A 25,014-nucleotide genomic window follows, 5' to 3' on the forward strand; every position below is an offset into this window, starting at 1 on the left:
CATGCCACTGGTTGACGACATGCTTCAAGCATACAAAACCATGAAGTGCAACATGTCACTAAAGATTCATTTTCTGCAGTCCCATTTAGACTTCTTTCCTGCAAATCTTGGCACTGTCAGTGATGAGCATGGTGAAAGGTTTCACCAGGGCATTGCGGTCATAGAGTAACAGTGTAAGGGCAATTGGAATCCATCAATGCTGGCTGAGTATTGTGGGTACTTATGCGAAAAGCCTCAAGACACTGATTACAAATGAAAATCATCAATGAAACAGTTTTTGAATCTCCAGGGAGCTCTCATGGAGTGAAGTCGTCTTTGGCTTTGCTACATTCATGTTATTTTTTTTTAAGTTATGATCTCCCTTACTTAACTAATTTTTACCTACACTAGAAGATTTATTTTATTCTACTGATCTTTTCTTGAACTATAACTATGAAATCTGAAGAAATGAGCAAAGAAATAAGTACAAGATTCAAACAAAAGATGGGAAGGATTCCAACGGGAACAGAGGAAAAAGAAAAGGTGATCCTAAGCAAACGGAGGTATCTTATGAGAATATGATGAAGCTTTTAGATGAAAAATTTGATGTACAACATCAAAGTTTAACTGATAAATTTGAACAACAACGTCAAAGTTTTAAAGAAGACAAAGTCAATCACAGACTCTCTGAAATCGCTGGATTATTAAGTTAAGCAACATCGAAGTAAAATTACTGAACTAGATACTGAATCTCAGAAGAGAGATTTAAAAATCGAGAAATTGGAGCAGAATTTAGCTTTGACCACTAAACAACTGGAACATTTTAAATCCAAAATTTTTCTTCTTTATTAGCTTTTTCTATTGGGCTGATTTAATATTACAAAAATGTCTGCAGTGTTGTGATTTCCAGTTCCACTCTGAATGTTCATTCCTCTTCCGATCTCATGAGTTTATATAATGGTGAACTCTTTATATACCAAAGGGTTAACATTACGTTATGGCTCACATTATTAATTTTGTCTCTTGGAATACAAATGGTTTAAACCATCCAATAAAACAGAAAAAGATTTTTAAAGTATTCCAAAGACTGAATGCTCATATTATTTTTGCACATGAAACTAATGTGAGGAAACAGGGTAATCAATGTTTCTTTAAGTTTTGGAAAGAATAACAGTACCACTCGAATTCCCAAGCCAAAGTCAAAGGAGTTTCAATTTTTATAGATCCCTCAATTATATTTACTCATCAAGACGTTATCTCAGACCTAGTGGTAGATTTTTGTTAATTACTGGGTTACTTTTTAATAAAAAAGTTGCTATGGTTAATGTTTATGCTCCAAATGTGGATTACCCTGAATTTTTTAAGCACTTATTCACTTCCTTTCCTAACTTAAACTAGTATATGTTGATAAGGGGTGGTGATTTTAACTTATGTTTAAATGCCATGATGGATAGATCCATAATCTAGTCCGGCTTTACCGAACAAGTCGGCTACTCTTATAAACTCTTTTATGATTGACCCTGGACTTTCAGAAATTTGGAGATTTCTACACCCTAAGGATAGAGTTCTCATTCTTCTCACATGTTTATCATTCTTATTCTCGAATTGACTATTTTTTTATTGACTCTCGTTTAATTCCATCTGTAATTGATTGCAATTATGACATTATCGCCATTTCGGATCCCGCTCCAATGAAAATTTCTGTCAAGTTAATGGACATTTCTTCTACTAATAGACAATGGCGATTTAATTCTAGTTTGCTTCAAGACCCGGACTTTGTTAAGTTTATGAAGGAACAGATTGATTTCTTCTTTTCAACTAATATTACTGAAGAAATTTCCAACGGGACAGTATTGGATGCTTTTAAAGCTTATATTTGTGGACAGATTATTTCCTATCCTGTTGGTTTGAAAAAACGTATTAAGAATACTTTTGTTGGTTGATAAAATTAAAGAAATTGATAAGAAATATTCTATTGTTCCTAGTAAGGAGCTTTATAAACAGACAGTCAAACTTCAAATGGAACACAGTTTATTATTAACATCCTCGATTGAAAATCAATTAATAAAAACTAGAAGTGAGTTTTATATTCATAGTGTTAGATCAGGTGAATTATTAGCTAATCAATTGAAAATTACTTCGGTTAAATGTCAAATTATCAAGATCCGTAAACATGATGATACTTTGACGGTTGATCATGACGAGATAAACAAAACTTTTCAAGAATTTTATACCTCTTTATACCATTCTGATTTTCCTCATGATTCTAATATCATGCACGACTTTTTAAGGAAATTGAACTTTCTGAAATTATCACCCGAAGATTGTTTAATATTAGAAACTCCTATTACAGAGGAAGAAATAACAGATGTTATTTCCTCAATGAATTCCGGCAAAGCACCTGGTCCTGATGGTTTTACAGTGGAATTTTTTAAGTCTTTTTCCTCTATTCTCTCTCCTTGCTTGTCTAGAATATTCAAAGAAGCAATCAGATTAGGTAAATTACTACAATTGTTTTATGGAGCTTCTACTTTTTTAATTCTTAAAAAGAATGAAGATCCTTCTGATTGTGCTTCATATAGAGCGCTATCTCTTTTGAACGTAGATTCAAAAATTTTTTCCAAAATATTAGCAACTAGGTTAGAGAAGGTACTACCTCAAATTATCTCTGTGGACTAAACAGGATTTATTAAAAACCGTTAGTCATCTTTCAATATCAGGAGGTTAATGAATATTGTTTATACTCCTTCACTTAACACTCTGGAATGTATTATTTCATTAGACGCTGAGAAAGCTTTCGATAGAGTTGAATGGCCTTATTTATTTCATGTGTTCGAGAAATTTAATTTTAGTCCGCTATTTATATCTTGGATTAAATTGATATATCATAACGCTGCTGCTTCGGTTTGTACTAATAATCAAAGATCTCCCTTTTTTTCGTTTATCTCGGGGTACTAGGCAGGGATGCCCTCTTAGTCCATTATTATTTGATATTGCCCTTGAACCTTTAGCAATTTCCATCTGAGACTCGCTTAACATTTTTGGTATTACGCATGGAAATGAAATACATAAATTATCATTATATGCAGATGATCTGTTATTATATATCTCTAATCCTGGGAAATCGATTCCCGTTATTTTATCTTTGTTGGCTCAATTTAGTAACTTTTCTGGTTATAAATTGAACCATAACAAGAGTGAACTACTTCCCCTAAATAAGCAGGTTCCTACTTACGGATGTTCACCATTTAAATTGGTTACTGATTCTTTTACATATTTAGGGGTTAAAATCACGAAAAAGTATAAAGATTTATTTAAAGCTAATTTCTTATCTTTAATTGATCAGATTAAACTGTTGTTTACTAAATGGTCACCAATGTCTCTGTCATTGATCGGTTGGATCAATGCTATCAAGATGATTATTTTGCCTCAATTTTTATATGTATTTCAAACGGTACCAATTTTTATTCTAAAATCCTTTTTTTGATAATGTTGATTCCAAAATTTCCTCACATATATGGCAGAACAAAAATCCTAGGTTAGGTAAAAGACATTTACAGAAATCTAAAAAGGGGCGGGGGTTAGTTCTTCCTAATTTTAGATTTTACTACTGGGCAACTAACATTCGATATTTAAAATTCTGGTTATGGGACTTGGACGTAACCTCAAGTCCACATTGGGTAAATCTGGAATGTAATTCTTTACAAGGGTTTTCATTGGGTTCTATTTTAGGGACTTTGCTTCCCTTTACTCTTTCTAAATTGTATAAACAAATGGATAACCCAATAGTTAAATATACTTTACGTATATGGTTTCAATTTCAAAAATTTTTTGGGTTGAATTAATTTATCTTAGCAAGTCCTATTATATCTAATTTCTTTTTTCAACCCTCCACTATGAATCAAGCATATTTGGATTGGAAAATCAAAGGTATAGTACAATTTTGTGATTTATTTTCGGATAATGTTTTTATGTCCTTTGAACAATTATCTAATAAATTTAATCTGCCTAGATCTCACTTTTTTAGATATTTACAGGTTAGAAATTTTTTAAATACTGTTTCTTCTAATTGTCCGAATTTATATTCAATGGATATTTTGGAAAAAAATTTAGATTTAAATCCTTTTCAGAAAGGTGTTATAGCAATTATTTATAATACAATTATGAATATATGTCCTAATGTATCTAATAAAATTAAAGCCGATTGGGAAAGAGAACTTAAGATCATTGTACCGATTGAAAAATGGGAAAAAATTCTTCAATTAGATAATTCATCCTCTATATGTGCTAAACATGCGTTGATACAGTTGAAAGTAGTGCACAGGGATCATATGTCTAAAGATAAATTATCTCGTTATTACTTTTATATAAATCCTGTATGTGATAGATGTCACTCCGAGATAGCTTCTTTAACTCATATGTTTTGGTCATGTCCTTTGTTGAAAAAATATTGGAAAGATATTTTTGATATTATCTCAAACAACAGGAATTCTGCAGATGCTGGAAATTCAAGCAACACACATCAAATTTGCTGGTGAACGCAGCAGGCCAGGCAGCATCTGTAGGAAGAGGTGCAGTCGACGTTTCAGGCCGAGACCCTTCGTCAGGACATTATCTCAACTGTTTTGAATTTTGACTTACAACCTCACTCAATTACTGCCATTTTTGGGTTACCAATGATAGAATCAAGTCATTTAACTTCTTCAGCTCATCAGATGATTGCATTTCTTACATTAATGGCTAGAAGATCCATTTTGCTGAATTGGAAAGAGATTAATCCTCCTACCACATTTCATTGTTTCTCTCAAACTATGTTGTGTTTAAATTTGGAAAAAATTTGAAGTGTTGTTTATGATCCTTCTATTAAATTCGAAAAGACCTGGAGGCCATTTATTCAACATTTTCATATGATGTAATTTGACGTTTTCCAAACTTATTCTATTTCTTTGTAATATTTGTTGAGAGGAATGGAGTCATCGACACTGATGCTTTTTTTTAATGATGTTACATAACAGCCCATGTCTTTTTTTTAGTTTAGTTGATTAATACTGTCTAGGTTAGTTTTTTTTGGGGGGGGGTTATAGTTTTATTTTTTTTCCTTTTTCATGATTTTTTAAAGATATTTTTCTTTATTTTATATTGTTCATCTGTATCCTGCATGATTGGGAGTTTTAACATTTAAGTGTTAACTGGGTTTATATTTAACTATGTCAATTATAACAATGTATTCCCAATAACTTTGTATCATTATTATGTTATGTTTATTATTATGAAACTAATAAAAAGATTGAAAAAGAAAGAAAAGAAAGAAACAGTTTTTGCTTAGTTGAACTATTGTAAAGTGTCGGTACCGTTATACAACTAAACACATTATATTCAAAAAAAGTTAGTTTCTTGTTTCTCCAAATTCCATATAACAAGTAGTCTGAAATTATATTTTTCTTCAGCTTCAAGCGGTCTATCATAAACATAAAAAATTCTGAGGAAGCAAAAGTTTCAAAAAAATTTGTTGTCCAGTATTATCAGACATTTCAACATGTGTTCTGCCTCTGTGCACCCTTTGAATTTGAACAGCTCCGAGGATAAACACCCAAAAATTGGTTTCTCACTCTATTTTCTGAGTACCCTTTGAATGTTAGATGGTTGCAAATTCTGCTTTACTTACCACAAATTCATAAAAAGGGTGAGTAGATAAAAGGGTGAGTAGATAAAGGGTGAGTAGATAGTAAATCAATCCCCAAGCAAAATTAATATCTCCCAAATTTTATAGTTGTGGATGCCATTTCAAAATATGATTGGAAAGGACATACAAATGCCACATCAAACATGATGCATTGGACGTTGACCTGAAGTAAACACTGCAAAAGGCTTTGCAGAGCTTCATGACCTTAACACCCACCTTCAGTGCAAAAGCACAGGACACATAGATGATGAAGCCAGTTTCAATCTCACTACCAGCAGATGGCAGTGTAACCTCAACTGTGGTCTGCTGGCCCTGGGAAAACAAATGGAAGAATTATTGACAAACCATGAAGCGTCCTCCCACCCTCTTCCACAAAACTGTCTCCTCATTGAAGAACTAGAATAGATATATTGCTCTATTAAACATCAGAATCTGATTAAAATCCTGATCAATATGGCAATTTGAATGGACTCAGCCCAGTACATCACAGACACATCCCTTCCCACCATCAGTACTATCTACATGAGGAGCCATCTCAGGAAGCCAACATCCATCATCAAAGATCCCCACCATCCAGGCAACGGCATCTTCTCACAACTACCATTGGGCAGGAGGTACAAATTCCTGAAGTCCCTACATACCCCTCATACAAACTCTTCTCCCTCCTACCATCTGGCAAAGTATTCGGGCTCTCACGACCAGACTATGTAACAGTTTCTTCCCCCAAGCCATCAGACTCCTCAATACCCAGAGCCTGGACTGACACCAACCTACTGCCCTCTACTGTGCCTATTGTCTTGTTTATTATTTATTGTAATGCCTGCACTGTTTTGTGCACTTTATGCAGTCCTGGGTAGGTCTGTAGTCTAGTGTAGTTTTTGTGTTGTTTTACGTAGTTCAGTGTAGTTTTTGTATTGATCATGTAGCACCATGGTCCTGAAAAACGTTGTCTCATTTTTACTGTGTACTGTACCAGCAGTTATGGTCGAAATGACAATAAAAAGTGATTTGACTTGACACTAGGTTCAAGAACTTTGTCATCCATTCAGATTTTAAACCAACCTACAGAACTTCAGTATGTCACAACTTAATCACTACCTCAGTATATCAACATTATGACCACTGTGAACTAAAATGAATTTATTTTGTTCCAAATTTTGGCTAATCTTGTATTATTTTGTTTTTCTTGCTAACATTGTGTATTCAATGCAATGTGTCTGTGACACTGCTGCAAGTAAGGTTTTCATTGTACCTGTCCATACATGTACACGTACAGACCAGAATAAACCCAAATTTGACTAAGTCTCTTATCTTCTCCAATTCATTTGTATCTGTTCATACATCTATTATGGGCATCATGGTAGAATCAGGCTTATTATCACCGGCATGTGACGTGAAATTTGTTAACTTAGCAGCAGCAATACATAATCTAGCAGAGAGAGAAAAATAACACTAATAATTATAAATAAAACTTAATAATAAATAAACAAGTAAATCAATTATGTATATTGAATAGATTTTAAAAATTGTGCAAAAACAGGAATACTGTATATTAAAAAAAGTAAGATAGTGTCCAAAGCATCAATGTCCATTTAGGAATCGGATGGCAGAGGGGAAGAAGTTGTTCCTGAATCACTGAGTGTGTGCCTTCAGGCTTCTGTACCTCCTACCTGATGGTAACAGTGAGAAAAGGACATGCCCTGGGTGCTGGAGGTCCTTAATAATGGATGCTGCCTTTCTGAGACACCGCTCCCTAAAGATGTCCTGGGTACTTTGTAGGCTAGTGCCCAAGATGGAGCTGACTAGATTTACAACCCTCTGCAGCTTCTTTTGGTCCTGTGCAGTAGCTCCTCCATACCAGACAGTGATGCAGCCTGTCAGAATGCCGTCCACAGTACAACTATTTTTAGTTTTTGAGCGCATTTGTTGACATGCCAAATTCCTTCAGGCTCCTAATATAGAGTATAGCCGCTGTCTTGCTTTCTTTAATATGTTGGGACCAGGTTAGATCCTCAGAGATCTTGACACCCGGGAACTTGAAGCTGCTCACTCTCTCCACTTTTGATCCCTCTATGAGGATTAGTATGTTTTCCTTTGTCTTACCCTTCATGAAGTCCACAATCAGCCCTTTTGTCTTACTAACGTTGAGTGCCAGGTTGTTGCTGTGGCACCATTCCACTAGCTGGCATATCTCACTCCTGTACGCCCTCTCATCACTACCTGAGATTCTATCAACAATGGTTGTATTGTCAGCAAATTTGTAGATGGTATTTGAGCTATGCCTAGCCACACAGTCATGTGCATAGAGAGTAGAGCAGTGGGCTAAGCAGACACCCGAGGTGTGCCAGTGTTGATTGTCAGTGAGGAGGATATGTTATCACCAGTCCGCACAGACTGCGGTCTTTCGGTTAGGAAGTCGAGGATCCAATTGCAGAGCGAGGTACAGAGGCCCAGGTTCTGCAATCACCGATCGGGGTTTGACTCTGCAGCTGTCTGTAAGGAGTTCGTACGTTCTCCCCGTGGCCACATGGATTTGCCCGGACGCTCCGGTTTCCTCCCGCGTTCAAAGAACATATGTTTAGGCAACACACACCAAATTCCGGAGGAACTCAGCAGGCCAGGCAGCATCTATGGAAAAGAATAAGCAGTCAACATTTCGGGCCAAGACCCGTCATCAGGACTGGAGAAAAAGATGGGAAGTCAGCACAAGAAGTTGGGGGGAGGGGAGGAAGAAGTGCAAGGTGGTAGGTGATGGATAAAACCGGGACAGGTAAGGGTTAGGGTTAGTAAGTTGTGGAATTCTATCTTTGCACTGGAAGCATGGTGACACTTGCAGGCAGCCCCCAGCACAACCCTCCCTTATTTGATTTGACGTAAATGTGACAAATAAAGCTAATCTTTAAAATGTTAAATTTCTTTGGATTCAATCTTTGTGAATGGTCAAAATGTAACGTGAAGGACGTTTGGAGCTGTGTCTGATGTCCCTTCAGTCTCTTGTCTTCCTTCCATTCTAACTACTTGCACATTCACCTCTTCACAAACTCTGCCCTACATTCTGGAAACCCATCTCTAAATTTTTCTGCCTTCTCTGGATTCCCAGAAGTCTGAATTCAAACTCAATACCAACTATCAGAACCGGGATATTCTAAGTTCAATTAGCTAAGCAAAAATGGAATGGAAAACCAGTTTCAGTTTTACTGAAGGACTGTTACAGTCTTTACCCAAATCTGGAAAACTTTTGAATCTAAGGCTGTCATAAAGCAGATGGCTCATGATATCCTTTTAAAATGTCTCAGCGAGAGTCATTTAAAAATGGAGCAATCAATATTGAACCTACCCATGATCGACGATACTCACTCAAACTATGATGAACATATGACTCTGTGCCAAATTTTGGTCGACAGGACTTCTGTGAAAGACTTTGACACTTATTACAACACAAAAGAGGCCACTTCTTAATCAATCTCATTGGTAAGACATAAGGTGATAAAGTCTTCAGGAGGAACTAGCATTAAAAGGAGGAGGGAAGGGGAAGTTGGAGATGAAGAGCCACCAAGGAGTGGTGAAGAGTTTTTCATTGTGCCCTTCTTACAAGCAAGCCTACAGCCACAATTTTTAGATTCTACAGATTTGTGTTCTCTGTATTATTTATTTTAAATTTGCACAATTTGACTTCCTTTGCCGATTGGTTGTTTGTCAGTCAGTCAGTCTTTGTTAATGTAAAGTTCCTCCCCATGCCTCATTTGGCACATCAGACGGCAACCTTGCAGTTTCTTTAGTGTTTGTCTGTTTTATGAGGCCAAGTTGCAAATTTGACGCTTAACCCAGCACGGGTGGAACTCGTGTAAGAAGCCGGCCAGATTTGAGCCTGGGACCTCTTGCTCGGAAGTGCAGATGTTGATGCCAATACACCACTGGCACAGACTTGTTTCTGTATAGTTTTTCGTGAATTCTATTGCATTTTTTAATTTTCCTGAAAATGCCTGCAAGAAAATAAATCTTGGTATATGGTGACATACAGTATCTGTACTTTGATAATAACTCTACTTTGACTTCAACTTTTGACTTTCACTTAACCTCCCTTCCTTAACTTCACTGAATCGCAGTAAGGTCCACACAAACGTTGATGTCACATTTGGCTCAGCTGGCTAAATCTTTCACCTCTGAGCCACAAAACTGGGCACAAGACTCATTCCAAACAAAACCTCTTTGTTGACACCCCAGGCTGGCACACAGAAAGAGGCAGATCCAAGAACCAAGCAAGTTTCTACAGGTGTACAATGGAGAGCGTTCTGACTGGTTGCATCACTATCTGACTGGTTGAATTCCCAGTCTAGCTCACAGCGACCTTTAGTTGTCTATCTGCATTGCATTTTTTCTTTAACTACAACATAATAATTCTGCTTTCTGATTTCCTTTTCACTATCTCTATGCACTCCTTTACACTTAACGTCAGCAAGACCAAGGAATTTATTGTGCAATTCAGGAAGGGAAAAAAGGGATTTTTCATCAAGGTGTCAGCAGTGGAAAAGGTGAACAGTTTCAATTTCTTGGGTGTAGATACCTCTAACAATCTTTCCTGGGTCCAACACATTCAGGCAATTAAAAAGAAGACATGCCAGCAACTATATTTTGTTAGGAGTTTCAGGCGATCTGGTATGTCACCAAGATGCTGAGGAAGCTTGCACTCATTCACGGGCAGTAGCCTCCCCAGAATCCAGGACATTTTCAAGGAGAGATGCCTTGAAAAAAAAGCATCCGTCACTAAGAACCCTATCACCCAAGTGATGCCTTGTTTACACTGCTACCAACAGGAAGGAGCTATAGCAGCCAACTATTCAGGAACAGTTCATTCTCTCTGTTATCAGATTTCTGAATGGACATTAAACCCATGAACACAACCTCACTACTTTTTTTCCCTTTTACACTATTTATTTAACTACGTATGTACACATCTTCCAGTAATTTACAGATTTTATTATGTATTGCAATGTACTGCTGCATAACAACAAGTTTCATGACATGTGCCAGAGATATTAAACCTGATACTGATTCTGATTTTCAGGGTTTAACGAAGTTCTTCAGATGTACCACGGTGAGCTTTCCAACTGGCTGCATCGCCGTCTGGTGTGGAGGCTCCAAAGTGCAGATGGTTGTACACTCTGCTAGCTCCATCACAGTCACAGCCCTCCGCACCATCAAGGGCATCTGCAAAAACACTGCCTTAAGGAGGTGGCATCCACCAATACAAACCTCACCATTTTGAACATGCTCTCTTCTCAATATTACCATGGGGGGTGCCGGTGGGGGGGGGGGGGAAATGCTGGCCCACATTCAATGATTTAGGAACAGCTTCCTCCCCTACATCAGATTTTTGGACAGTCCATGAACTGTTCCTCCCCACTATTCCTCTTTTGCACTATTCATTTATTTTTGTAAGATACCAGCAATTTTTATAGAGTGCACTATACTGCTGGCACAATACAACAAAATTCACAATGAATGTCAAGTGAGAACAAACCTTATTCTGATCTGAAGAAAGATGTTAAACAGGGGACCTGTTCACTCTGGCAGGAGGAGGTAACAACTCTGTACAGAGAAGAATACAGCTCTGGAAACAGGCACAGCTTTACTAGATATAATAATCCCTGAACCTCGTAATTATCCCTAACTAAAAATTGCTATTTGTGAGATCCTGCCGTGTGCAAATTGACCTGCACTTCCCACGTCAGAACTGTGATGATGCTTCCCATGTATGTATCTATTTATCTAACTATCTATTTACTTATTTATTTACAGACACAACCTAGAAAAGGCATTTCTGGCCCAAGGAATCATGCCACCAACCCACCTATTCAATCCTAGCATAATCACGGGACAATTTACAATGACCAATTAATTGACAAACTTTGGACTGTGGGAGAAAAGCAGAGCACAGGAAGAAACCCACACGTTCACGGGGAAGAACATACAAACCCTTTACAAGATGACGTCGGAACTGAACTCCAAATTCCGATGCCGAGTTGTAATGTGTCGCGCTAACACTAAGCTACTGTGAAGTGTTTTGGGATACTTTGAAGTTATGAAATGCTCTATATGAATGTAGAAACTTCTTTCTTCATTACTAGAACAAAATAAAGCAGGAATCCTTACCTTGTACACAATAAGCCAGTAGACACCTGTACCATAGGTGACAAGGAAGAAGGTGTTCGACAGGGCTCCAGCAAAGTAGGCAAAATACTTCACAATAGTCTGCATAAAATGAGAGAGGCAGTGAGGGCCGTACACTGACCAAGGCCAACTTAACTGGGATGTTCAAAGAACGGTTGATAAATTATTTGAAAATCGATCAGAGAGTCATGGAGCACCTCAGTACAGAAACAGGCCCTTCGGCCGAACTGTTGTTCTGCCTAGTTCCTTCTGCCAGTAGCCAGACCATGGCCCTCCATAGCTCTCTCATCCATGTAACCTACGCAAACTTCTCTTCAATGTTACAATTGGATCACATCTACCACCTCCACTGGCAGCTTGTTCTACACTCGTACCACTCTCTGAGTGAAGTCCCCCACACTCGATTCCTCTTCAATATTTCACCTTTCACCCTAATATGATCCCTAGTTCTAGTGTCACCCAACTTGAGGGGAGATAGCTTGCACCCTGTCTACACTATTCATTATTTTGTATACAATACTTCCCTCTGTAAGATTGCTCCTCATTCTCCTACACTCCAAGGAATAAAGCCCTAACGTATTCAACCTTTCCCAATAACTCATGGCCTCAAGTCCTGTTAACATCAGTGTAAAGTTTCTCTGCAATCTCATGGTGTTTGCAAATGCAAACAAAGAGTATCCACAATGGCTGGATAGTAACTGGGCCCTGTCTCAGTCCTGGACACATTTAGCTGGATGACTGAGTTCGTCAAGCACTGCTTGTCAACTGGTCAGAACCCTTGGCTGCTGGGCTGATTTTACATCCTGCCTCACTGGTCTCCAGTCCCCTGCTACAATCCCAAGCATTTACAGCCTCTGAGTCAGACTGTCAAATTAACATCAAACTTTATCACCATTCTATCCTGAGAGCTGTTCCCAGAGACAACACTCATGTTTAAGGGTGGGAACAAGCTGCTGGAGCTGGACAAGTATAAATGTGACTGCTGTTGGAGACAGTTTCCTCTTGAAAGGATTAAAGCAAAGTAGAACCAAGGCATCTGTTGAAATCATGACCAGTCAGCAATGGGGTTGGAGAATGTCGTTAATAAGACCATAAGTTGTAGGAACAGAATTAGGCTATTTGGCCCATCGAGTCTGCTGTTTGATCATGGATGATTTGTTTTTCCTCTCAACCTTGTTCTCCTGTCTTCACCCCATAACCTTTGACACCCTTACTAATCAAGAACCTATCAATCTCCGCCTTAAGCATACCCAATGACTTGGCCTCCATATCTATCTGTAGCAATGAATTCCAGATTCACCACCCTCCGGCTAAATAAATTCCTCCTCATCTCTGTTCTAAAGGGACGTCCTTGTTTTCTGAGGCTGTGCCCTCTGGTTTCAGAATCTCCCATTATTGGAAACATCTGCTGCACATTCTCTCTCCTTTTATAGCGGAACATGAAATGTTGGATTGAAGACATACTAGACACACAGGTGGTCATTGCTGACAGCTGCAGAAGAGGGCAACAAGTGTGTAAACCTTGGGGGCCACATCTAAAGTTCTGGTCATTTGAATGAATGGATATTAAAGGATCTGGGACTTCTTCACTTACACTTACTCCTTTGTGCCACGGGAAGTACAGTGTGTCCACAAGGGGTTGGAGCATCTGTGGAAGGAAGGGGGGATGCAGTGCCTGCATAGAGGGGTTGGCTGGTGGTCCGCAGAGGGTACACTGTCTCTGCTCCAGGGTACAGAGTATCACCAAGAATGGACGTGGAATAAAGTTCCAGTGTTGAGTTGCAGGTAAGCAAATTGTTTGTTTGCCTCTGCCTTCATCCAACAGACAGTGATTGGACTGTCCTTACCACAACGTCAATGAACTCCAGTCCACTCCTCCGCCTCCAGCTGCTCGTCTCCAGCATGGCAGTGAAAACAGCCAAAGAACCTAGCACGCCCAGAGCGATCTGCACAGAGAAACCACAGCGAGTGGGACAAAGAATGAGTGAAATACTCCAGAGAAGTTTGTGAAACATCATTGCCAATAAACCCGTATTTAGTTTGAATATTAATCATCTCAATGCATCAGTATTATTCAAAGAGTTAATGAGCACTGGAAATAATGCTTGGCAATTTCCCAAAATGTCTCCGGCCGCTTACTCACATCAGTAAAATGCCTGTGGCCGGTTCCTAACTATTCACTGCTCTTTGGAAGGGGCCAATTTTTTTCTTGTGTAGAATTTTAAATTTGGTTTTCAGATATAGGGATCACCGACGAACCAAGTTTTTATAAATCATCTTTTATTACCTCTTCAGATTCAGATTCATTTATTTATTACTTGTATTTTGAAACATAGTGAGACGCACTGTTTGTATTAACAACCAACACAACTCAAAGATGCGCTGGGGGCTGCCCGCGAGTGTCACCACGCATTCTGGCACCAACATGGCATGCCCACAGTGCTCAACAGAACAACGCAAGCAGCAACATGATAAAACGAAAACAGCAAAATGAGCCCTGTCCCTCACTCCCAACCATACACACACCCATACACATAGAGCGTCCACTGCCCCAGGTCATGCAACCTCGGGACCTCCACTCCGCAGTCGACCCAAGGACCTGCAACTCCAATCTTCAGACCCACCGACCTAGGGGGTTAACAGTTCCTGGGATGTCACCAGCCTTCATCCACATCAGTTCAGGAGCCTGATGGTTGAAGGGTATGACTGTTCCTGAACCTGGTGGTGTGGAACCAAAGGCTCCTCTCCCTCCTGCTCAGTGGTAGCTGGGAGAAGGGAGTATGGTGAGGTCTTTGATGATGGATGCTGCTTTCTTACAGAACGTACAAACTCCTTACGGACAGCAACAGGAATCGAACCACAATCTTACAGCCGGCACTGTAATAGAGTTAAACTAACTGCTATGTGACCAGGCCGCTCTGATTTGGGTGTCTCAGAGCACATACAGATGACACTTCTACAGGGCCTGTTGAGGCCTATGCCAAGATGCTAAGGGAAGCAAAGGAGCAAATAGCAAGTATCTTGACGAGAATTTTGCATGTTTGGCAGGGAAGGGGCCCCAAGGAGGTGGAAAAGCATCAGGAATACACCAGATAAATGCAGACCAGTGAGCCTTATGTCAGTGGTAGGAAATTCTAAAGGGTAGGATTTATACAAAGGCTGGCAGTTGAGGGTCAGCTAACCAACTACAAGGCAGGGTAAAGCCAGATCCAGGAGGATTTAGGCATGAAGATGGAGCAAGTAGAGGAAATGTTGTTAAAAGTCACAGAAAGTTCAGAAAAGTTCGAGACTAACTTTTGGGCAGCTTATGCCTACCATGCACCCAAGGTGGGAAGCAGACCTGGCTTCCAAAGTTAGCAGTGGTTTAAAACTCCATGGTCAGACAATGGAAGTAATAGATCTTCACATAAAGGGTCGTGTGTATTTGGAATGAGCTGCCAGAAATAGTGCTTGAGACATGCACATTAGCACCACTTAAAAGCCTTCTAGATATATACATGGATAGGAGGGGCTTAGAGGACTATGGGCCAAACAGATGCAGATGGGATTGGCTTGCTGGGCACAGAGCCAGCATGGATGAGTTGGGCTGAAGGGCCTGTTTCTGTGCTGTGTGACTCTCACTCTATAAAGTCATGATATTCAGAGTGACTGAAACAGACCTTTCAGCCCATTAGGTCCATACTAACCATCAATATTGATCCCACATGAATCCCCTCCTTTTTTTAAATTCTCCCTGCATTCCTATGAACTTCCCCCAAGATTCTATCACTCGCCTACACATCAGGAACAATTTACAGTGCCCAATTAACCTACCTTTTGAAATGTCTTTGGAGTGGAGGGAGCACCCATTGAAAAAATGCCGTCACAGGGAGAGTGGGCGAACTGCACATAGACAACAACCAAGGTCACGATTGAACCTAGGTCTTTCGTGCTGAGAGACAGTGATTCTACCAACTGTACCACTATGCCACTGACAAATGACCATCTCATCTAGTTGGAAAACCCTGTAGTTTGCATCGGGAATGGTGTGGGATTCAAGCTCCTTTCATTGTCCAAATTTAGTTAATATCGAGTCCATTAAAGACAAACCTTCTTCCCTTTCATTGACACAGAGTATCAGAGGAACCAAAATGTATAATGATACTTGTTTGCAAGAACAACAAAGGGAGAGGCAAAATATCAAACAGATAACTTTTGGACACATATTCAGCAAACACTCAAGGTTACATTATCTTCTAGCTTCACTGTCTGTTTACTGACATTGCCCAAACACTCACCTGGCATTTTATAGTCTTGGGCATTATTTACTCTACAAGTTAATCGACAACATTTTGTTGAATTGTTCACGTACTGGATAGCTTCCAGCATAGTCACTTGGATGACAGTTTTGAACCAAAATCGTCCCTAAAGACCTTTTTGCAAAGCAGTATGATCTTTAGTCAGATTGCAGCCAGAAACGTTGCAAATGAAAAAGCTATTAAATAGACGCAATCCAACAGGTAACACATGTCAACACACACAGAAAATGCTGAAGGAACTCAGCAGCTCCGACAGCATCTATGGAAATAAATAAATGGTTGACGTTTCAGGCCGAGATCCTTTACAAACCACATACTGAAATCCATAAATTTATATCATATCTGTCACTAGAGCAACTGGTGAAATCATTTTAATTACCTGATTGCAGACTTGACTTATTGGTTGTCTATCCTTGGATGGTAGGGTGGAGATATGTCAAAGCACATGTGTTAGGGCATTTTTGGAGTTAGGACATATAGTGAATGTTGACTTCAGCAACCAACCTTCAGATCTGAATATGCACTGAAGATTAAATCTAAAATGCAACTCTGAACAATGGGTTCCTAAGAACTGTGAACCAAGTTAGTTGGAAGACACCACAGTTAATTGGGAGACCAGACAATGCTGACTTAACTTCACACTACTTGTGTGTATTTGGGTGTCTGTAGTATGGGTACCAAGGAGGGAGTATGAAGGTGGTATGTAGTACAAAGGAAGCACTGTAAATATGGAATTGTATGTACAAATGTTTGTAATTCAGTGATGGGGCAAGTGAAGTTATCCCCACTGGTTTAACAGCCCATTGAAGAGAAGATGGCGGCGCGACACAGCGCGCAGCAGCCACTCCAGTGATGAATATCTGTTATTTGTTAAGTAGGATGCCGTGCACAATCCTGATTTGATGGAGACGGATGTGAAAAGCACAGAGGAACACCTGGTGAAACTTCTGAAATGCCTGTTTCGCTGCCGCTGCTACTGTGCGATTCAGAATCTCCGGAGGGGAAGGCCCGAATCTTCGGGTTTGCCTGTTGCTTGGCAGCTGGGGCTGGGGTCGAAGCGCTCGGCAGAGATGGTGCTCGGAGGGCTGGTCGGAGGCTCAAAGTTCTCGGATGGACTCAGAGTCAGCTGTGGTCGGGTGCTTCCAGGGTGCTGCATTGGCAACTTTGCAGCGCTGGAGGTTCATGGCAGGGAGAGTTTCTCTTCCTTCTACTGTCTGCGTGAGATGATGGGACTTCCGAGAGACTTTGAGACTTTTTTTTTACCGTGCCCATGGTCTGTTCTTTATCAAATTACGGTATTGCTTTGCACTGTTGTAACCATATGTTATAATTATATGGTTTTAGTCTTGATCTGTCTTGTGTTTCTGTGATATCATACTGGAGGAACATTGTATCATTTCTTAATGCATGCATTACTAAATGACAATAAACGAGGACTGAGTGTCCTCATAATCTAATCTAATCTAATTCAAAGGAAGCATTGTAAATATGGATTTGTAGTGTCTAATTCAAATGAAGCATTGTAAATATGGAATTGTAGTGTGTAGTTCAAAGAACACATCATAGATATGGAATTCTACTGAATTTTCTTTGATCTTTAGCACATAAAATGTCATGTCATGTTGGGTCAAGCAGATCGTTTCCTCTGAAAGAGGTTTCAACCTGATGCCTGCTAGATCCATTTTGTTGAATAAAGAGACTATTTCATAACTACCAGTACTTCTCTCAAGTGACAAGTGATTTCATTCATGAAACAACAAGGTGCAAGGCGCTCCTTCCCTTCGCTAGCATGCAGGTCACCCTTGGACAAGGTGTAGCACCTGCTTAGTGACCCCTAATCAGGGTCATGTGAAGCCATGGGAGCAGGTGGTGGATGGTCGTATGAGCAGCTGATGCGTATCACAAGTCCTGGTATGCGCCCACTGACGTCAGGAAGACAATCTCGGAAGAGTATTGATAATGGCTGGGGTCACCCATCTTGTAAAGACGCTGCCCAGGAGAAGGCAAAGACAAACCACTTCTGTAGAAAAATCTGCCAAGGACAATCACGGTCATGAGACGATGATCGCCCACACCATACAACACAGCACATAATGATGATGATGTCAGTCCTTAATTGCCTGAACTTATAAGGCAGTTGACAATCATCAGGGAACACACACAAAATGGCAGATTTCAGTCCCTACAGGACATTAGTGAACCTTAGACTTTCTTGAAAATCCAGTAGTTTCATGGTCACCTTTACTAAGGCACTATTTTTAATTGCAATTTTTCTTAATTATTTATATTTAATTTCCCTAGCTGCTGTAGTGGGAATTGAACTCATACCACTGAATTAGTGGTTGTGACTTTTGACTGATGGTCAAGTTGTTAATCAGCACACCATCATGCCCCCTTGATCAGTACTGTCCGGCAAGATGGTGACCACTGGAGACTAGATCAAGTAGGTTGTTTCAAGAACAGAACGGTTAGTAGGGAAGTGGCTTTTCTTGAACCCGGTGGGGTGGGATTTCAGACTCCTGGCTGATCAAGTTGGCACCAGAAGCCAAGAGCATTAGAAATTCTCCAGTCCAACTGGTGTAGCTAATGACATGAATGTATTAGTCAATGAAACAGAGCTGGCTGTTTAGCACAAAGCAAGGTCTGTTTATTCTGCACAGTCTGTTTAAACAGCAAACAGCCTATGGACTCAAAAATATCAACTTCAGCAAAGAGATATAATCAGGATGATTTAACCCTGTTCCTGGCTACCTGACCCATGGCTGATGAGACACAAATGTGTGCTTCTGCTAAAGTATTTTCGCTTGAGTCAGGCTGTGCTGTGCAGAACTTGCTCAGTACTTTATCAAGATTTATGAGGAGGAATTTCTTTAGCCAGAGGGTGGTGAATCTATGGAATTCATTGTGATGGAACTCAAGGCCGAGCCACTGGGTATATTTAAAGCGAAAGTTGATAGGTTCTTGGTTAGTAAAAGTGTCAAAAGTTATGGGGAGAAGGAGAATGGGGTTCAGATGGATAATAAATCAGCCACGATGGACTGGCAGAACAGACTCAATGGGCCTAATGGCCTACTGCTACTCCTATGTCTTAAGGTCTTATCTAGGCCAGAATGATCTGTTTAGTATTACTGAATTTGTCCTCTGTTCTCGACCAAGAACAATGTACAGTCAGCCCTCTGTATCCGCGGGTTCCGCATCCGCGGATTCACCCAACTGCAGATCGTGAATACTGTATTCAAAAAAAAAATTCCAGGAAGTTCTCTCTCCAGCACTCGTTGTTTGAGCATTGTTCGCCTCACGTCTCGTTCGGTCGCTACTTGTGTTTTGTGCACCCTTTGTTTCTGTGAAAAAATGGCTCCTAAAAAGCAATTAAGTGGTCAAAGCAATTCCTCAAAGGCTAAGAGGGATTGTAAAGTGCTATCTCTCGCTGAGAAAATAAAAATCTTAGATCTTTTGAAAAGTTGCATGTCGCTTGCCACTTCAACATTGTATTAGGTATTATACTTTAAATCATCTATACAGGAGGATGTGCGTAGGTTATATGCAAATACTACGCCGTTTTATATAAGGGACTTGAGCATCCACGGATTTTGATATCCGTGGGGGGTCCCGGAACCAATTCCCCGCGGATACGGAGGGCCGACTGTACACGTAACATAACAAACCATCGATTCCCACTTTTCTTCAAGTGCCTCATAGTCAGGATAGAGCAAATATTCAAATTTGGGTTAGATCCAATTGACAATGGTCATGTTTGGTATAAATATTATATTTAAACAGACCTCAGATTTACCCAGCAGAAAGCATTAAGTGGAGGATGGTTATAGAGAAATTATGTGCATAAAATCAGCCCCACGTTACAGTCCCTGGAGGCGAAGCTGTCCCTTGGAGCAACACTGTATGTTTGCGTTAACAAGTTCTAAGCGTCATGAAACCCCAAAACTTGTGTGTGCACATATCATAGGGATTTGTTTAATGGCTTAAGTTGCTCTTTTCGATGGTGCTTTCAGTTTGGCCTATCAGGATTTAAGCTATGAGGAACACATCCAAAATTGTGGAGGAACTCAGGAAGTCAGGCAGCAGCTATGGAGAGGAATAAACAGCTGACATTTCCAGCTGAGACCCTTCAACAGTCTTGCTCTCAGCCTGAAATGTCAGCTCTTTATTCCTCTCCAAGAAGCTGCCCGACTAGCTGAGTTCCTCCAGAACTTAGTGCGTGTTCCTCAAGATTTCCAGCATCTGCAGAATCTCCTCCGTGTAAGGTTTAAACTGCGCAAAGTCAGAATCCAGAGCTTTTGGGCTCATAGACCAGAGATGTCCTCAAGTCCCTATCATCAGTGAGAGAATTTAAACTTAATTCATAGTTCTACACTAAAAAGCCGTTGTGAAAGATAACATGAAAGTGAGATTGGAAAGGTGGGCACCAAACTGCAGGAATGTTGGAAAAGCCCATCTGGTTTACTGATGTCTTTCAGGAAAGGCAAGCTGCTGTCTTTATGCGCTCTGGCCTAGCTGGTAGTGCTGGCCTGTAGTACTGCGATTCATTGCCCAATAAAACAAATCCATCACTCATTCAAGGTCATCAAATGACAAATGATAAATATTAGCCTTGCCAGTGAAGCACAAATCCCCTGAACGAAAAAGAAATCACAATAATGTCACTGCTGCTTTGTGTCATGTAAGTTCTGCTAATTAAAAGAGACACCAAAACTAATCATGACGAAACGAGTTTCAAAATAAATTTTCAAATGATTTATACCACTAATATGAACAACTGATGCAACTGATGAGAAATGGAGTAATTTTATAGGCTGGAAGATATTCCAATTATTTTTCAATATTGTTAACAGACAGAACAAGGTTGTAAAATGTTTTGCTCTCTCTACTTACATCTGTGTCTCTCTTGTGTGCAGCCTGGTTCATTTCATACTGAACAGCAAACGTCAGCTGAGAGGAGAGGAAAAGCAATAAATAATCAGTGAGGGCTCTTCTCAGTTCTAATTATGTTACCAAGGCAATGTCCATTCCAGAGGCAATTCTTTCCAAACACCAATTGTCAAGGATGGCTCCTTTGCTAAAGAGATACTTTGCCTCAGGAATTCTCTGTCAGCACATTTGAATTATTGAAAGTCGATTCAGATGCGTTTGAATCAGATTATTTATTTATTTATTTCTATTTTGTTTCACAATAACAGCGCTTCCCGCCCTTCGAACCACGCCACCCTGGTTAACCCTAGACTAATCACGGGACAGTTTACAATGGTCAATTCACCTACCCGATACACCTTTGGACTATGGGTGGAGTTTGGAGCACCCGGAGAAAACCCACACGTTCCACAGGGACTACAGAGACTCCTCGTTGACGGCGCTGGAATTGAACACTAAACGCTGATGACCAGCGCAGTAACAGAGTCGCACTAACTGCTACGCTACCGTGGTGCCTAGTTTATCTCACTGACAGGTGAAGATATGACTTGGATGAGTTAAGACCCCACTGGAAAGGCAGCTCAACCTTCATCCCCACTTCTCTCCACTGCATTAGAGGGTGGAACAGAGTGATCGAGGGGGCCTAATGTACTCAAGAGGGCTTCCCTGAGGATCGCCATCTTGTTGAGGTGGAGAGGCTTGTGACTTCCTGGATGTCATCTACGGCTCAGCTACTGGTAGATTCACCCATAGCAATAAGATTAAGGGGGAAGGTTCCAGACAAAAAGCAATCCAACCAAGGCCGCAACGGCGGAGCTGGTGTAAGCTGATGACACATCCCAACTTCAGTGAAGGCAGAGGAAGGCCACCAGTTGTCTTGCATTGTACCCTGACCCCGATCGGTCAAGGACTATGTGATGGCTGACCACACACTATCCTCCCCACTTTAAAGAAAGTCACACACAACCACTCTCTATTAAGGGAATAACCCCCTCTTAGGAGAACATCATACTCAACTTGAGTGATCACACTACTACTACTCTTCTCCATGGATTGTCACCTTGTCGCGGTGGAGAAGCTTGTGTGGTCCTGTGATCCAGAGAGCAATGCCCTCTGGAGCTATGCTCCTGGTAGGGTCACCCATGGTGGTAAGGTCGAGGGTGAGGTCCCTGACAAAGGACAATCCAACCAAGACCTCAACGATGGAACAGGCAGACGAAGTTACTTCGAACTCAACAGCTGTGAAGGTGGATGAAGGCTGCAACAAATCCATCAGCTTCAATCGTCGTGGTTTCCATGCCATCGGAATCAGTTGGTTGATTTGTGAAGTATTGTGTGCTTCTTGGAGCACAACATCAAGTACACGTTAAACAAATACGTGCACAGGTGTGTTCGCTCTGTGGGCCACTTCTTCAGAACGAAGACCATCATCCTCGACCTCGAGGGATAGCCACGATGATGACTACTACTACTACTATTACTATTATTACTACTGCTACTATTATTACTATTATTATTACTACTACTACTACTACTATTACTACTTAAGAAGAAGCTAGATAAACTTAGGAGAGACAGACAAGCAACTGGGTTGTAAAATCCCTGAGGATACTACAACAATATAAGGATTACGCAGAGAACTACGTATCTGGCATCTGGTGGGATAAGCCTCATTGTCATATTTTCTTATGTTATATGGAAGAATGGAGAAGGGTTAAAAATGCACCTTTATAAGAAGGACTGCAGAGACAAGCCAGGGAACTGGGTGCCAAGTGAGCCTAACATCTGTGTGGGGGAGGGTGGTGGGAAGATTACCAGTGGGTATTCCAAGAGACAGGATCTACCTGCAGTTGGAAAGGTAAGGAATGACTAGGGATAGCCAGCATGGGAAATCTTGACTCATGAATGTGATTCAGCTTTCAGAAAAGATGGCCAGGAGGATTAATTAAGGTGGAACAGTAGATATCATTTACATGGATCCACAAGGTGATTCACAAGTTTCACATGGTAGGCTGGGCCAGAAGATTAAAACATAATTAATGCAGGGTAGTCAGCCAATTTGATATAAAAATGGCTTAGTAGTGGTGAAGGGATGACTGTGGTGGAGGTTTTTCAGATTTGTGGCCTGCTGTGTGCCTCAGGGCTCCTTGCTGGATCCCCCGTTGTTTGTCATATTTATCAACAATTTGGATGCGAATGTAGCTGGAATGGTCAGTAAGGCTACAGATGACACCAAAATTAGTGTTGCAAAACAGAGCAAAAGATTATCTAAAATTAAAACAGGATCTAGACCAGAGAGAAAATGGGCCAAGAAATGGCAGATAGAAATAAATTAGGCAAGTGTGGTGATGCATTTTGGGGCAAGGTCCCACAGGGAGACCCCGCTTCTTCTGGCGTTGGGAGCGTAGGTGCTCAGCGAAACAGTCTCCCAATCTACATCAGGTCTCGCCAATATACAGGAGGCCACAACAGAAACACCGGGCACCCCAACAGACTCACAGGTGAAATGTCACCTCACCTGGGGCCCTGAATGGTAGTGAGGGAGGGGGTGTAGTGGCAGGTGTAGCACTTGTTCCGCTTGCAAGGATAAGTGTCAGGAGGGAGATCAGTGGGGAGAGACAAATGGACCAGGGGGTCATGCAGGGAGTGTTCCCTGCAGAAAGCAGGAATTGGGAGGGGGGGGAAGAGAAAAACGTGCTTTGTGGTGGGATCCTGTTGGAGGTGGCAGAAGTGGAGAATTATGTGCAGGACGCGGAGGTTGATGGGGTGGTAGGTGATGACAAGAGGAACCCTATCCCCGGTAGGGTGGCAGGAGGAATTGGTAAGAGCAGACGTGCGTGAAGTGAAAGAGATGCAGTTGTGGGCAGCGTTGATGGTGGAGAAAGGGAAGTCCCCTTCTTTGAAAAAGGAAGACATCTCCTTCACAACACGCATAAAATGCTGGAGGAATGCACCAGGTCAGGCAGCATCGATGGAAGAGAGCACAGTTGACGTTTCAGGCCGAGACCCTTCAGCAGGACGGTCTTTATTCCATAAATGCTGCCTGGCCTACTGGCGTTTTCCCCCTTCCTCAGCCCCGTATCTCTTTCACCGATCAACTTCCCAGCTCTTTACTTCATCCCTCCCACTCCTGGTTTCACCTATCACCTTGTGTTTCTCTCTCCCCTTCCCCACCTTTTAAATGTACTCCTCATCTTTTATTGTCCAGTCCTGCCGAAGGGCCTTGGTTCAAAATGTTGGCTGTACTTTTCTCCCCCACAAATGCTGCCTGGCCTGCTGAGTTCCTCCAGCATTTTGTGTGTGTTGCTTGGGTTTCCAGCATCTGCAGATTTTCTATTACTACACAGGTGTCCCCCGCTTTTCGAACGTTCGCTTTTCGAAACATCGCTGTTACAAAAGACCTACATTAGTTACCTGTTTGCGCTAACAGAAGGTGTTTTCACTGTTACGAAAAAAGCAGCGCGCGTCCCAAGCAGCCAAGCTCCTCCCCCGGAAATGTATTCTAGCCGGCATTGCTTTAACACGTGCCTGTGAGCAGCCGTTAGCAAGATGAGTTCTAAGGTATCGGAAAAGCCTGAAAGAGCTCGTAAGGGTGTTACACTTAGTGTAAAACTAGACATAATTAAGCGTTTCGATCGTGGTGAACGAAGTAAGGAAAAAGTGATTTTGGCTTGTGGAAGTTGACGAAGATTATGTTGAAGAGGTTATGGCATCCCATGACCAAGAACTGATAGATGAAGAGCTGATGCAATTGGAAGAGGAAAGAATAACAATTGAAACTGAATGCAGTAGCAAACGGACCGAAAGTGAAGTCCTCCAGGAACTGAACGTGAAGCAACTGCATGAGATTGTTGCTGCAATGATTGCAGAAAAGCACAACTTTAATTTTGAAAGGGTATGTAGGTTTAGGGCATATTTGCAAGATTGTTTGAGTGCTTACAAAGAACTGTATGATAG

At 40.9% G+C, this 25,014-nt stretch overlaps 1 protein-coding gene across 2 annotated transcripts in view; it reads right to left on the reverse strand.

Moving 5' to 3' along the window:
* The window catches only part of LOC134356319 (meckelin-like), a 173,835-nt gene that overhangs the window by 65,506 nt on the left and 83,315 nt on the right, over nucleotides 1-25,014 (reverse strand). The window contains exons 15-18 of one of the 2 annotated variants that reach the window (XM_063067195.1): nucleotides 21,022-21,078; nucleotides 13,681-13,779; nucleotides 11,816-11,914; nucleotides 5,879-5,974 (exon numbers count right to left, since the gene is read on the reverse strand). In XM_063067195.1, coding sequence (XP_062923265.1) covers nucleotides 5,879-5,974; nucleotides 11,816-11,914; nucleotides 13,681-13,779; nucleotides 21,022-21,078 — 351 coding nt within the window. The remainder of the gene's footprint in view (nucleotides 1-5,878; nucleotides 5,975-11,815; nucleotides 11,915-13,680; nucleotides 13,780-21,021; nucleotides 21,079-25,014) is intronic. The other variant, XM_063067196.1, reaches the window with a different exon arrangement.

This window comes from Mobula hypostoma, chromosome 14 (genome assembly GCF_963921235.1).
Source record: "Mobula hypostoma chromosome 14, sMobHyp1.1, whole genome shotgun sequence".
Classification (NCBI taxonomy): Eukaryota; Metazoa; Chordata; class Chondrichthyes; order Myliobatiformes; family Myliobatidae; genus Mobula; species Mobula hypostoma.